This window comes from Sodiomyces alcalophilus (genome assembly GCF_042370955.1).
Source record: "Sodiomyces alcalophilus JCM 7366 unplaced genomic scaffold ACRALscaffold_3, whole genome shotgun sequence".
NCBI lineage: Eukaryota > Fungi > Ascomycota > Sordariomycetes > Glomerellales > Plectosphaerellaceae > Sodiomyces > Sodiomyces alcalophilus.
In genome coordinates, this window is record NW_027263534.1 from 5,798,647 (window position 1) to 5,815,507 (window position 16,861).

The 16,861-nt window shown below is 40.7% G+C and overlaps 1 protein-coding gene across 1 annotated transcript; it reads right to left on the reverse strand.

Moving 5' to 3' along the window:
• Positions 1-8,754: 8,754 nt before the first annotated feature.
• Positions 8,755-11,414, reverse strand: ACRALDRAFT_1062809 (glycosyltransferase family 8 protein). Its single transcript, XM_071016673.1, has 5 exons — positions 11,128-11,414; positions 10,953-11,059; positions 10,276-10,860; positions 9,811-10,214; positions 8,755-9,741 (listed from the first exon to the last, which is right to left on the reverse strand). The coding sequence occupies exons 1-5, from the start codon at positions 11,153-11,155 to the stop codon at positions 8,853-8,855; spliced, it is 2,013 nt and encodes a 670-aa protein (XP_070876205.1). The 5' UTR covers positions 11,156-11,414; the 3' UTR covers positions 8,755-8,852.
• Positions 11,415-16,861: the final 5,447 nt, after the last annotated feature.

The window sequence follows — 16,861 nt, forward strand, 5'->3', positions numbered from 1 at the left end:
TACCCCTAGACAGAAGTCGAGGAATATTATACTACTTCTACTTTTTGATTTAGAGATAAAGTAAATAGTCTCTAGGGGTTAACCTAATAAAGGAACTATTTATATAATCTATTATATACCTTATAAGTGTCGTACCTTATATAGTAGACTGAGAGCACTATGACGTATATATTAACTTTCATAACCTGACTAACTCAGTAAACCATTAATAAGTATAATACCCTATAGTATATAGAATAACCTACCGTTAACTAACTATTCCTATTAGTCTAGCTATTATTAACAGACTAGGTATAATATCTTAGCTAATATTATATCTATTTATTAACGGTGTATAGTGGCTAGTAAATAGATAAATAATTTTAAGAGGATCTTAATATGCATTCTATATGATATATAGTATTTATAGGGTATATATATATATATATATATATGTATATATATAAAATACTGTAGTCTACTTAGAATTGAGAATATATGCTATTTTAACTAGTATATATTGTTTAATATATTAAAAGAAATATACCATAAAAATGGTAATTCTTCCCCTAATATTATAACATTACATTACTTATTACATTATATAATGTAATTTGTAATGTAATGTTTTTACTGCTCTGGATATAACGGGTTTATTGCTTTTTACATGATAATATTAAAGAAGGCCTCTGATATCTGTATAGTTATAACCTCATATATGTGATAGGTTTAATGCTAATTTAATCGCTAGGTAGAGGTCTTTAAGTATAATAATAAACTGCTATAATCGCTAGAAATACAGGGCTTAACTAGAAATGTGGTATCTAAGTAGAGTTCTCTTTAGCAGAGACCTCCGCTTAGAACAGTGGTGTCGAAAGGTCTAGAGCCGTTATTATGCTAAAGGCATAAGCTATACGTATCTATTCCTGATTACCTGATCTCTTATAGGTTAAGGTCGTCCTCTCTGCCGTTTACGTATATAATAGAAGACGAAAGCAGCGCCTTAGCTAAAAGACCCTATTTAAGGTCCTTTATTAACATAAGCAGTAGCTAGGCCACCTTCAGGCCTTTAGTTATAAGGCCTTTCCTATAACCAGTGCAGCTCTGACGAAGTCTAGAAAGCTTTAATATCGGCTAGCGCCATGGGCCTATATCGGCTACCTTATAGGATAGGATTTAACTAATATGTACCATATTTAGGTCCCTAGCCTTAAGAGAAACCGTACTATTTGTATACGTAATATTCTTTTTAATAAATAAGAGTATTTTAATAATAGTCTCGAAGCCCTAAAGGACGATTTATATTAATTAACGGAAGAAACGCTAGTGGGTATTATTAATTAGATCTACCTACTAGAAATATACGCGATTAAATAAGGCGAGCCGTTATTACCCGAGATATATATAATAGTATACTTTAAGCCTATTCTTTAGTCAGGTAGCGAGGTTAACGAATATCTCCTAAGGGCTGCGCCTGCCGGCCTTAATGGTCGGGGGATAGAACCGTTTATAGCGCCTAAGAGGCCGGAACGGTAGAAGGAGCTTATAAAGCCTACGAGGCCGGAGCTAGAAAAAGACTCTTCTACGGCTTCGATTAATTACTAACGCCTAGATAGTCACCTTCTAACTCTACCAGAAACCCCGCCTTAGCCAGGGCTCACGGCGGCTGCTTTTACGGGCTATAGACTTATAAAGTAGGGGGGGCTAAATTTTAAAGCTATACTAGTAACCGCGTCCAGATCTCCGTGTTTAACGGAGGAAGATATGCCCTATTAGTCCGTAATTTAAATAATAAGCCGCTAAGGAACTTAAAAATTAAAAGGACATTTAAAAGACCCCGTAAGATATACCGTAAATAACTACCGGCCTCTCCGAGAAATTGATAAGACCTTAAAAACCACCTATAAAAGATCCTGCTCCGATAAGCCTGAAGGAATTACCTAAAGAGTTATAAAGGGATAGGCTCGTGGATTATAATACCAGAGGATAGGGCGAAGGGATATTAGGTACTTAGCTATATATAGGTAATAATCTATAAGTTTAATAAGCACGGTTTCTTATCGAAGTATATAGCTAGACTAGGAGTCCGCGGAGATTAATAGTATTAAGACTCGTTAGAAGATATATATATAGCCACTCTTGCCGGTCGCTCCTTTAGATGACTAATAGCGATCGCTGCCCGCTTCCTATTACAAACAGCGTATAGCTTAATTACGTAAAATAAGCGCGTGTTTTAGTAAATTAGGCCACGAGTAGTAGGCTATACGCGCGGAAGAGAGGAAATTAAGCAAATAACTGTTGAATTCGTAGATCCGTAGGATTACTGCCTGTTACGCAAACGCGTAGTTATGTGTAAGTGTAAAGAGCTGACTTCTGGGATTTCTTCCTGGATCTGGGGCTGGCAAAAGACCCTAAAAGATTAGGTGGCGACTGTTACGTCAACAGCCTACGCGACGGTTATCACGCCACGTTATTAGCTTAAGTAATAGCCAAGATATCGTATTTACGATACCTAGTGTATTTATATAATATATATTATAAGCTAAGCATATATACACATATAATATATATAGTATTATAGCATAGGTTAAGCTGGGTTTAAAGTAGACGTCTAGTTATATAGCTATAGCCATATACTGTTTATTTTAACTTCGATATTATACTTATTATTATTATAATCATTACTTATTATAAGTATAATATTAATAGATTGATCTGTTGATTCAATTAACACTATATAAAACTCTAATCCAAGTGCTAAAATCCTGCTCTTAATTATATAGCAGATCCAATCTCACTTTCGGGCCCGGAATAACCTGTTCCGAATCTGCTTTAGGCTGGCCTATACGACATACCCCCCTAACTAAATATCTATTTGGTGACTATTTACTTAAAGTTATTTATAGACTTCTTTTATCGATATATCCCCTTCTATAACGTCTATATATCTTCTATCGAACTGCTCCTCTAGCTCTTCCAAATGCTCTAGTAAGATCTCCTGCAGTTTATTTATATAGAGACGTCCCTGTATATCCATCACTCCTACCTGTTTCCTAAAGCTTATAAATCTTTGTTTAGACAGGACCTTTATTAGCCTCTTAGCAATTATATCAGCGCTTATAACGTAGCTGACTTTAATCCTGCTACACTACCATGCCTTTTATAACTAATAGTTATATATATTCATATAGTATAATCGTGTATTTAATTAAGGGATCTCCCTTGTTAGTAGGTATATTATTTAGCTATTATCGTATCGTATCTTTAGTCGTAGATCGTCAAATATCACACCTATCGCCTCTAATAACCTCTTCGTAAATATCCTTTCCGTCGTATCATATATAAGCGAGGGCAGCTCCGCCTTTATTATTAACATTATAACCGTTACTTACTTATTCGCTCGCTAGGCTACTATGCCTCTAAATAGGCGTATTATAAATACCTAGCTGCTTTTTCGATTAATTAAATTATCCATAAAGGACGCGTCGGTGAACACCTTAATAGAGTCGCCTCCACCTAGTTCTAAGGCGTACGTCTACGTGGCCAGCAGATACCAGATTGAATAGTCGGCTACTTCATGATACTAACGGCTCGGGTTTATATGAAATCTATAGAGTCGAGATACTTTAAACGCGATATTAGGACGTGATATTACTACTGCGTATAGAACGGATCCTATTTCACGTTAATAGCTTTTAATAGTAGTAGACTTTTTATATACGGCAGTAGCTCTACCGGCTTTATAGGCCTTATAGGCTTATGGTTAGATACCGTTAATAATAGATATTCTACCTTCACGATATAATCCCGTTATAATAGCCATATCTTCCTTAAGGGACGGTCCCGAACAAGCTTAATCCTAAGTAACCACTATAGTGGCTGCCTGCCTTATAAGGCGTAGTGCTCTTAGAGGCTTACGATAGCTTATTCTATCTCTTCCTTAATATCTTCCTTAGACCCGATCACGATATCGTTTATATAGAAGAATAAAATTAGCTCACGGCGTATAAAGCAGTAGGACTCTTACGGTATTATCTTAAACCCGTCTTTTTTTAGTATTTCTATAATATGTTCTTACTATAGTAATAGAGACTCCTGTAGCCCGTATAACGCCTTCTTTAGTAATAATACTGAACTCGGCACTGTGGTCCTAGGCGGGAACCGTATCTGTATATTATATAGTAGAGGAACGTGTATAAATGCGTTAATAATATTATATTATATTAAGGATAGATCGAAGCCGGCGGCGATCGCTATCAATAATCTAAAGGACCGACCAGCGAGAGTGGCTGTATATATATCTTTTAACGAGTCTTAATACTATTAATCTCCGCGGACTATTAGTCTAGCCTTATACTTTTATAGAAGGCCGTGCGTATTAAACTTATAGGTTATCACCTATATACAGCTAAGCACCTAATACCCCTTCGCCCTATCCTTTAGCACCGTGATCCACGAGCCTATCTCTTTATAACTCTTTAGGTGATCCCTTTCGGCTTATCGGAATAGGACTTTATATAGGTAGTTTTTAATGTCTTATTGATTTCTTAAAGGGGCCGGCAGTTATTTACGGTGTATCTTATAGGGTCTTTTAAGTGTCTTTTTAATATTTAACTTTATTAGCGGCCTACTATTTTAAATTACGGACTAATAGAGTTTATCTTCCTGCGTTAAACGTAAAGATCTAGATATAGTTACTGCTATAGCTTCGAAATTTACCTCCCCCCTGCTTTATAGGTATATAGCCCGTAAAAGCAGCCGCTATAAGCCCTGCCTAAGGAGGGGTTTCTAGTGGAGTTAGCAGGTGACTATCTACCCGTTAGTAATTAATCGCGGCTATGGAAAAGTCTTTTTCCAGCTCCGGCCTTATAGGCTCTAAAAGCTCCTCTTACTATTCCGGCCTCTCGGGCTTTATAAACGGTTCTACCCTCCGAGCCTTAAGGCCGGTAGGCGTAGCCCTTAGAAGAGGTTCGTTAACCTTACTGCCCGACTAGAGAATAGGGTCGAAGTACGCTATTATATATATGTTAGGCGATGACGGCTTACCTTACTTAATTACGTGTATATCTAGTAGGCGGATCTAATTAATAACATCCACTAACTCTCTTTCCGTTAATTAATATAAGTCGTCCTTTAGGGCTTCGAGACTACTTTTAAAATACTTTTATTTATTAAAAAGAACGTTATATATACGAAGGGTTCTATTCCTTTTAAGGCTAGGAACCCAGATACGGTAAATATTGGTTAAATTATATCTTATAAGGTAGCCGATATAGGCCCGCGGCGCTAGTCGATTTTAAAGCTTTTTAGACCTTATTAAAGCCGCTATGGTTATAGGAAAAGCCTTCTAACTAAAGGCTCGAAGGTAGCCTAGCTACGGCTTACGTTAATAGAGGACTTTGAATAGGGTCTTCTAGCTAAGGCGCTGTTTTAGTGTTCTGTTTGATACGTAAGCGGTAGATAGAACGACCTTAACCTATAAGAAGTTAGTTAATCGGGAGTGGATTCGTATAGCTCGTGCCTTTAGTATAGGTTCGAGTTATTCCGACTATACTACTTGGTTATTCCTACTATAGTTCAGACATAGACCCTTTGTAACCATAGTCGTAAACTACTTTAACGTCTTTTTGTATTAATTTAATCGCTTAGAGTTAAATAACGGATAGCTTGCTTGTTCGATCGAGCTAGTAGTAGCAGTAGCAGTAACTCCTTTGTCTTGGTCTTCTCTTCCTCTTCGTCTTCCACGTCCATACCTATGCCTACGCGATTACGGCTATCTTGTTTTTACTTTATATAACGAGGTAACGGAACGCGCTGCCTGTATCTGTAGATTGACGACGTAGATTAACGACGTAGATGAACAACGTAGATTAACGACGTAGATTAACGACGTAGATTAACGACGTAGATTAACAACGTAGATTAACGACGTAGATTAACGATATAGATTAATAATATAGATCAACGATATAGATTAATAATATAGATTAACGATATAGATTAATAATATAGATTAACGATAGAGATTAATAATATAGATTAACGATATAGATTGACTAGGAAGATTGGTAGGAAGATTGGTAGGAAGATTACGAAAGGTCTAGGTCTGAACTATAGTCGGAATAACTAAGTGGTATAGTCGGAATAACTCGAACCTTAGTATAATAGCGGCCCTAGATCTTTCGGCACCACTATTCTAAGCAGGGGTCTCTGTTAAAGAAGACTCTAGTTAGATACTAAATCTCTTAGTTAAGCCCTGTATTTTAAGTGATTATAGTAGTTCGTTATTATACTTAAAGACCCGTACCTAGCGGTTAAACTAGCGTTAAACCTATTAGATATATTAGGTTATAACCATATAGATATCAGAGGCCTTCTTTAACGTTAGTATATAAGAAATAACGAAACCGCTATATCGATCTATAAAGAATATAATCCGTATATAGCCCTTAGCGGTTAGTTAGAACTCCGTAAAATCAATCGCCTACCTCTCGCCAGCGTAGCTTAGAGCTATACGGGTCCGCCGGCTAATCCAACGTCTTATCTTCGATGTAGCGTAGGCGTTATACTCCACCGTTCCTGGCCCCTTTAGTTTAACGCCCTATAACTGCTCTTTGAGTTACTTTATTATATCGGGGCCGGCGTGCCCTAGCCGAAGGTGCTATAGCTTGCCGTCGGCTTAGCTGGCTAGTCTTTTAATCGGTTTTCGGATTAGTAGGGTCGGGGCTAGAAGAGTAGTTATAATAGGGGCGTCAATGACTAGAAAGAGCTCTATAACAGTTTAACCGTAGTGGATACTTAGCTTATAAAGGATTAATCGATCGCGGCGGCGTATATAATCATTCGGCTGCTCTTAGTCCTACTAGTAACCGTTCTAACGTATCTTCTTATTAGAGACTAAGTCATAGATAAAGTCTTTATAGGAGGCTACGTCTTTTAACCGGAACTTAATCGGGCCCGCCGTTCCTTTTATTATAATAATAACGTCTTTTTATCCTTGAATCGGCACAGTTATAGTGCTAGCGATTATAACGTTACTAGGGCGGGCCGGTCTATAATCCATAGATCTGCTTCTATTATAGAAAACGTGAGAGGCGGTACCTAAGTCTAACATAGCGGACTATTATAAAGGATATACGGCGGCTAAGAGGGCCGCCGCCGGGGCTTCTAGCCGGTATAACTCTATATCCGTATATAGTCACGCCTTCTCGAAGCCTTCGTTATTAGTGTTATTGCCGCTTCCGCCGCCGCCACCGACTTCGTTATTATTATCGGTAAAGGCGGTTCTTTTCTTCTTATTTCGGGACCTAATCTTCTCCACGGCCCCTTATAGGTCCCGGTCTACCCTAAGGGACTTCTCTATAAGCCTCCTAATAGAGTCGTTGGCTTAAAAACCCTCCGGCGCTGACTCTAGGAATAGTATCTAATAGCCCTATAAATCGTGGCCGTGTCGGTAACACGCGGGGTACTTATCCTTATTAAAAAGGGATTATCTACGCTTAGAGTTTATTCGGTTAGTTGACTTTCCTGTAGGGTAGGCGATACGGCCCCGCTAAATTCCGCTCCGGTTAGCCCTCCTAGTCTACTATAGCCTATTATTATCGTTACCTAGGTTTAGGGCCGGGAAGGTTATAGTTCTATGGCTTTAAGTAGGCAGCACGTTATACTATCCGGCCGCCTTCTTCCCTTCTCCTATAAGAGTTATCGCCGTTACTATTTTAAGATCTAGTATAGCTTCCTTTATATCCACCTAATTACCCAGGGCAGGTTATATAGCGTTAAAGAAGTCGTTAATCTAAATCTCCCGGGGGTTATTATATATACCGACGTTATAGTAGTTCTAAAGTAGGTCCTGCTAATCGTCTAGCTAGGCGGCTACCCTCTTTAGGTTTATAGGCGGCTCATTCTTATAAAGGTTATAGTTCTTTTAGCAGTCTTTTATACGAGTTATAATATAGGGTACGGCGTAGGCTTATACTACTATAAAGATCTTTTCCGGGGTTATACCTTTTATTAGAGCCTTCCGTCTCTTCGCTACGATAAACTCTTCTACCCACTTAAATATACCGTTAATACCTTTCTGATAGGTCTTATAGTTCTTACGATCTTCTTTATATCGGCGGTAGTCTTTGGTGTAGGCGGCCTTACCCATAACCGTTGGCTCGGAGATATTAGTAGAGTGCCTGTTACTATTAGTGATAAAGGCGTAGGAGGTAAATTCGGGACGGGTAGCTCGCTACGGGCAAGGGATTAGGTTATTAGGGCGTGGGAAGTCCTAGGCTCCGTTACTACGGGCCCTGACTTTATAAAGGCGTTTCTATAGCTCCTAGTCTTCGTGGCTTATATAGATAGTCGTATTTAAGGTTATTATTATAGCTATAGGCAGCTTAGCGTAAATAGCTTTAATAGGTTTTTAAGTAAATAAGACTCTTAATTATTATAAATAGCGTATAACTTAATTATGTAAAATAAGCAATTAATCTATTAATTTAATTAACTCTATATAAAACTCTGATTATAGTAGTAAAATTCTACCCTTAATTATATAACAGATCTAATACCACTTTCGGGCCCGGAATAACCCATTCCGGACCTGCTTTAGGCTAGCCTATATAATACAGGACGCCTATAAATAGCGTTAACTAAGTAACTCCTAAGTAATTTTCTACTTAGAGGGTATATTATATAGACTAGATTAATAGAAACAGAATAGCTTAGTTAGGCTCGAAATTAAATATAAATCAGCTATAAGAAGGATTAAGGGCAGACTTTTCTAGCAGAATAGATCGTTTTATAGGGTTAGCTAAATTAATAGATCTACTACGGATTTTTCTATACACTGTTTATATAACACTAGTTATTCTGGGCTGCCCTTATCCCTTATAGTATACAGCCTCTGATACATCCTCCTTGCTTCCTCTATGTCGTCCGATGGTCCCCCGGGCTACCGTATACCCGGTTTCTGGAATTGTGCCACGATTTCTTTTATGAAACCGAAGTACATTATTCAGGTCACAAAAACAATCTGTAGGAGCCCATACATTTCCATGCACACATATCCAGTCGGACTGGGGCACAACACCATTATTCGCCGGTGACCGCTGCCGACCCCTCTGGCTGTCGGCATCGAGTACCCCCGGGCTGTAGTGTCTCGTCTGACTGTTCATGATGGGAGAGACTGGAAGGTTTTGAGGACTGAAAGCTGCGTTTGTGAATCGGAGATCCTGCTGCTGTCCTGCCCGTCCTGCAGGCGAGAGATCAGCCACACCTGCGCGGCACTGTGTTTGGAAAACTCGCACATAATGCCCAAATTCTGGAATCTCGTCCAACGTATTGGTCCGCGAGAAACTATGCCAGGACTGCGAGTCGCGGACGACGGCTGGCACAATTGGCTCCATAAAATGCTCGTTCTCATGTTCCGCCTTAATCGACTTGGAAAAAAGACTATCGGCACACAGGGGAGGCCGAGGTGACATCGCCAGTCCCGGGACACTGGGAGGTGGATTGGATGTACTTAGGGCGGAGGGCCTTGCTGGCTCGCTAGAGAATACCCGGGACGGTCGTGGCTGGCGAGTTTCCCATGGGAATATGGGCTGGAGCTCCGCCGACACTGGCCTGTCGTTGGGCACTTCGTACCACATGTTTTTGGGTGGGCTTGGATAACGCTCCGGCGGAATGAAGGGGCGGGGATCTCGTGACATCTCATAGACCTGGGTAGGGAAGTTCATTGCCTCTGGCTTGGCATCCTGTGGTGGTGGGTGCCTGGAGTAGTAGTATTCAGCGTTACATTTGCCCGGTAACAACCAAGTCGGCGGCGCATTTTGGGCTTACCTCTGAGCATCCCAAGTCTCTAGAAAGGGATGACTTGTCCCATGCGCGTGACCTGTGCGTACTGCTCGGGGAAGGGCTTTCTTCTGGCCCTTCTGGGCAAACCCCGTCGGTTTTCCAGTGTCAGGATCGAAGTCTTTTTCAACGTCAGGCGTAGGTGATTGTGAGATATGAGGTGCACTCTGAACTCCAGCATGTAAATGCTCGCTGTCCTTCTGTCCCGGCACCTTGTCACATGGCCACTGTTGCAGGTGAGATAGTTCCTCCACAAACGATTCGCAGCGCTTTACAGCTTCGATGTGGACCAACTGCCCTGAAACATCTTCTGTGTCGTGATGATCGCTGCCGCGCGGATTGCGACGGTGACGACGCTGTTCATGCCTACTAGTTGGAGCGACTATGCTTGTCTGGGAATGGCAATTAGCATAGGAAAGAGGTAGAACCAAGGCCAATTGCGCGTGCGCGTACCGGGTTTCGGTAGTGCCTGTCATAGACCGACCACCACTGGCCAAGCATTTCGCTGAAAACGGAGTCCCCATCGTTTATATCCCGCGCTTGAAGCCAGGGCTTCATTGGTCCAATGAAATGGATCATGCTAATGCTAGACTTGAAATGGCGGTAGGCGGGAATATACTGATAGTGTGAAGCTGGTGTCACATTGTAAGTGAAGCTTATTCTGTTGTAATTGCTCCTGAAGTGGAGGTTGATGAGACCCTGGTCAGCTCCATCAAAGGATATCGCCTTTTCCGCCATAGTCACAAGAGCGCGATAATCGTTCTGGTTAGGAGAGAGGACCATAACACCTGTGTTGAATAGGTCAGGCCAGCCAACGTCGGGGGCAGCGGAGAAAGCGGCAGGTATGTCAAACAGCTCGTCGGGAGCTCTATAGGCGACAACGTCAGCATCCAAGTAAACAATCTTGGAATACTGAGTCAGACTCCATAGATTAATCTTGGTAAACGCGGAATCCAGCTCGGCGCGTTTGATGAGCTGCAGGTTATTTGAGTGGGCGTTTTGGATTCTTGGCACCGGGATGACATGATTATAGACCGTCTAGTAACGTTCGACTTTTTCAGTATAACGAGGTGCAGAAACCGAACACGAAAACGAGGTTCAAGGAGGAGCGCAAAAATGGTACTTGTTACCTTGAGCAGAGTCGCTGTCTCAGCCGTTATTGAATCGGGAGTTATAAGAACGGCGAGTTGTTTAACTGTACCAGCATCACGCAACGAATGGGCCAACACCAGTGCTCCTGCCGCATCTATAAGTATTCGGTGAAATATGCTGCGCGGCATCAAGGGGATATATGTAAAGACGCACCCGGGAGATATGCATCGTTTAGGAGCATCTACGTTGAACCCAAGGGCAGGTTAGTTCCCTCATGAATAGGATTTGGTCGAACACCGCGTGGATAATGCCACTGGGAACAGAGAAGATGCGAAGCGTGGACATGGCTGCAGACCAACCGTTGCATAAACGTGCTCCTGCCCACTGGGCTCAGTCATAATGGAAAGGGGTTGCCAGGGTGATCGTGGTCTCCCCACCCAGCACCGGCTATAGGGAGGGCAATAGGAAATCGGGTTGGATTCAAGCGCTCCGTCTCACCATAATCCAGGGAGAGAAACAGCCAAAGAAAAAAGGAAAAGAAAGAAGCGATAAGAAGTAACATAATTAGGTTATAGTAAGAGACCCGTTATTCCGACTATACCACTTGGTTATTCCAACTATAGTTCGGTCATAGACCCACTAATTTCCCGTTTTAGAATAATATCTTTTCTATATAAGTATATACTAATATAATTATTACTTTATATAATTATAGGCTATTATAATGTTATTTTTAAGCTCTTTATATAGGAACTAATACGACCCCTGAAGTTAATTAAAGGTGGTGATATTATACTTATAATAAATAATAATTATAATAATAATAAGTATACTATCTAAGTTAAAACACACAGTATATGGTTATAGCTATATAACTAGACGTTTACTTTATAACCAGCGTAACCTATACTATAATACTATACGTATTATACGTGTATATATACTTGGCTTATAATATATATTATATAAATACACTAGGTATCGCAAACACGATATCTTGGTTATTACTTAAGCTATTAACGTGGCGTGATAACCGTCGCCTAGGCTGTTAACGTAACAGTCGCCACCCAATCTTTCGGGGTCTTTTGCCAGCCCCGGATCCAGGAAGAAATCCCAGAAGTCAGCTCTTTACACACACAATATTAATATTATTATACGCAGCTTCAAGCTCGCGCAACAAGCAGTAATCCTACGGATCTACGAATTCAACAGTTATTTGCTTGATTTTTTTCCTGTCTCCCGCGCGTACAGGCTACTACTCGTAGCCTAATCTATTAAAAGGTTATAAGCCCGGGTTAGCAAAGAAGGAAATCTACTCTTTTCTACCCTTTCATTCTACTAGACTCCTGCCTTTTCAGGCCATCTTTGCCTATTCAGGCCGTCCCTTTATTCTCCCCCGGTCGCAGATCCTTGTCTCCGACCGTACGCAATCCCTTTATCTGCCAAAGACCGCTAATCGATTCGAACCGTTCGTACCGATACCACGGTTTAAAGCTCTTTATTCTTCCTAATACGGTTACCAAGAGCTATACCAAGCTCTTCCTGACCGGAAAGAACCACACGAGCGGAATAAGACTCTTTGCTATAATCGGATATACTATTCCTTTATTTCTAAAGGGACTTTTTAAAAAAGAAGAAAAACAACGAATACGTAGATTAAACGCAGCTACCTTTATAGTTATTATAGCTGCACCAATAATAGCTATAATAATTAAGCCACTTAACCTACCGCGCTGCCTATAATAACAGGATATCGTAACGTGGTATATAAGCTTTTAGCAAAAAGTCCGCCTATAGAAATCCTATTATTCGCTTAGTATAAGCATCGCTTTTCTTCGCGCTACGAAATCTATAAATAGCTTTACCGTTTAGACCCACTTTTAGACCTACGTTTCGAATCTAGGCCAATTAATATCAGACCTCTAGCCTAATATTCTTTGCTTCTATCCTTTATCGATAACGTAATAAAGAAAAAGCAATAAAGCAAATAATAAAAACAAATCGTTAAATAACTTAGTTAATTCTAACCTAAATAAATAAGAAGAATATCGTTCTACTACTTAAAAATAGCCTAATAAGAGACTAGCAAAGAGATTTAAGTCCGGAAGCTCTAGGACAGCATAGACTATTAAAGCTAGACTATACGAATACACACTCACTTTGCTAGTAAAGGAAAATATATTAAAGACGCTATAAAGCCCCTTCTATTAAATCCTTCTATAAAACAGAAGGAGGAGTCTCTAAAGGCAGCTAGAGATATACTCTCTGCTCTTTTAGACGGTCCCTTAACCCAGGTTTAAGGAATAAGCGAAGCTTCTAAAGTATAGGATAAACTAAATATCGGGTACCGGACCTCCGGTACCTAAGTACAGGATAGTGACGAGTCATGATAGGGTTCTAGACTAGGGCGGATTATAGACGACTACGGAGTATCCGGTCCGGGACCTAACTTAACGCTAGCTATAACGTGGTCGGCACCAGGGTATAAGTCGAGCTATCGCCACGAGCTAATAGATAGTAATCGATTAGGCAGAATAGACTCTAATCGGGCAGATTAGACTCTTATACTAGAGTAGAGCTGGCTAGTATATATATAAAAAAGGATAGATAGCCGCCCTTAGGATAAGGAGGCCAGTAATTAATTTAACTCTTTAGCACTCCCTACCTTTTTTAAGTTAAGTATAATCACGTCCTAACCACTAAGTGCCTTTATCCTAATTATTTTTTACTCTTTATAATCACTTACTTAATATATTAATCGCTTTTCCCCGCTAAGGGCGCGAGGACTATTAAGAAGTTAAGATAAGATAGCTAACCTAATTAACGAATAATAGATACTCGATACCGCTAAGTAGCCGGAATAAGCCTAGCCGGATACTAGTTCGCCTATACTTATTTCTAAGGTACCGCCGGGTTAGGAGTACGAACCTATTATAACGAGATAATCGCAGACCCATCGGCATACAGTCAGACCGATGGCCGCGCACGGACCACCGATCCGAACCTATCTCTATGCGTACGTTAAGGGATTAGTTTAATCCCTTAAGTTAAAGTCTTAGTTTAAAATTAGCGCTTAGTTAACGAATATACTACGATTACTCTGCGATACTAAGCTATTAAGGCTTTTTTATAATATCTTTTCCTTAACTAAAGTCTATGGACTTACCTTTCGTTATAATTCTTTAACTTCTATACCTTTAAGGTAGTTAGGCCGAAGATACCACTAAGAAGGACTCGAGGAATAAGCGTCCCCCCGGGGGGAGCTAATAAGGACGCCGAGCAGGCGCCCGTTATACCGAAATTAATAACGACGGTACCTAAGCAGGGACCGGACGAAAATAAGGGGTCCATGGATACGCCGGTTACATGGTTCGTAGGTCGATTAGCGATCTATCGCCGGCCCCTTAACGTTAACGTAAAAGGCGTTAATTACGATATTTTCGTAATATCTCTAGTAATAAAACGACATTAATCGAGTAATTATAAAAAAGCTCGCTAAATAACTAGCGCCCCGGCGCGACTATAAAAAACCGCCGGTATATAATTATAAGCTAATTAAAGAGTTATCTATAGTTATAGAAATCGATAATTAGTTAATAGCGATTAAGGCTAGGAATTAGTTTAGACCTAGTGCCCTAGTATTATAGTAGATCGAATAGGCTTTAATAAAGCTCGAATACGCCTTCTAGACATCCTAAAGACATTATACCCGGAAAATCCCTAACCCGAATTAGAACGACTTTACGGCGTTTATTCGGCAAGAGTATCTATCCCGGGATATATAACGGTACTATTACTATAAGGAACTTTATAAGCTATAAATAACCGGTAATATAACGCTAATAAAGCTATTGGAATAATAGGATAAACTATACCGGCTATTAAGCTAGGAGATAAGCGGAAGTAAAGAGCGTGCCTATAATTATTTTGGTCGATTACCCCTACGTATTAAAGATAAAATACAGGAGCGGAGAACTAAATTAGATAAGGCCGTAACGCTGGCTTAAGAGGCATAGCTATTCTAGGATACGAGCCCTATTAAGAAGGCGAGTAGTAAGCGATCGGATACCGGTCGTAAAAGGACCTTATTAAACTTCTAGCGTTTAGATAGTCGCTCGAGCCGGGTAAGCACTCCGGCGACGGGTCGGCGTACGCCCGCTAAGCCAGCTAAGGCAGACTCGAAGGGGGCGCTCCTAACGGGTTAAAAGGCCCCGGGCCCAGAGCCCTTATAAATGCTGCCTAATACGCGTGCCTTTATAGGCGAGTGCTATAACTACGGTAAAAAGGGTCACTGTTTTAAGGACTGCGATAATAATAAGGAATAACGGATAACCGATAACGGGGCGGCGAAGGCTTACGCCCGCGTTAGTAATATACACGCTATATATAACGACCTTAATAACGATATTCGGGTTAAAGAACTTTATTTATTAGGAAACAAGTCGGTATAGGTAATAAGGGGGCCGGACCTACGCCTAATAACCGGCTAGCGATTATAGTTAGCGAGGTAATAAGATCTATAGCGATAGTAATCCGTTACGCGAAGGAGATCGAGTTTAGCGTAGACTTAGATACCTATACGTAGGTAGATATTATTAGCCTAGCGTTAGTAGAGCGCCTAGGGTTAAAACCGCTCTTAGAGGTTAAGACTCCGGAGATTAAAGGCTTCGACGGCAGCCCGGTAAGGGTTCGCGGAGCGTATGGCTTAGCTTTCTATCTACTAGACGTAAAGGGGCGGCCACGCCTATTAAAAAGGGTCTTCCTATATACGGATCGACCCAAGGGTATCGGATATAACTATTCCGTCTATAGATAACGATAAGGTAATATACGGACTAGTCGTCGAACTGCCGCCGGAAATCGCTAACTATCAGGACGTGTTTTCGGAGTAGGCCGCGAAGGAGCCGCCCTTACTAAAGGACGCCGTATACACGATTAACTTATAAGACGGGAAGAAACCGCTATTCGGGCTATTATATCCCTTATCTTAAGCCTAGCTAGAGGAGCTAAAGAAGTATATCGCCGAAAGGATAGCGAGCGGTCGTATCTAACGGTTAATAAGCCTTATAGGCTTACCGGTACTATTCGTGCCTAAGAAGGATAGCAGCTTATAACTCTATATCGATTATCGAGGGTTAAACGCTATAACGATTAAGAATAGGTACCCTCTACCCCTAGTCGGCGAGCTATTAGACAGGCTTACCGGGGTAAAGTACTTTTGTAAAGTGGATATCCGAGATACCTATTATAGGATCCGGATTAAGAAAGAGGACCGCTAGAAGACGGTGTTTAGGACACGATACGGCTATTATAAGTATACGGTTATACTATTCGGGCTAATAAATACTCCGGCTACCTTCTAGGCGTATATTTACTAAGCACTCGCTAGTCTACTAGATATATATTATATCGCTTACCTAGACGATATCCTTATATATTCCACGTTAAGGGAATAGTATATTAAGGACCTAACGAAGGTCTTAGATCGGCTTTATAGGGCCTAGCTATATATAAAGCTATTAAAGTGCGAATTTTACTATAACTGGGTAGACTTCTTAGGGTTCGTAGTAGCCCGCGAAGGTATCGCGATAGACCCGGAACGTGTATAAGCGGTTACTACGTAGCCGGCGCCTAAGTCGTTCCGGGATATCTAAGTCTTCCTCGGTTTTACTAACTTTTATAAAAGGTTTATTAAAGGGTATTCCCGGGTCACGATACTATTAACTATACTACTAAAGGGTAGTTAAGCGGGTAAGAAAAAGGGACCTTTTAAGTTCCTGGATAACGCTAAGTAGGCGTTTAAGCTACTAAAAGTCGCCTTCGGGTTAGCGACTATTCTACGGCACTAGAATCCAGTGCTAGATATAAGGGTTAAGACGGATACCTCGAATAAGGCTATTTCCGGGATCCTAAGTTAGAAGTACAAGACTAGATAGCGACTAGTCAC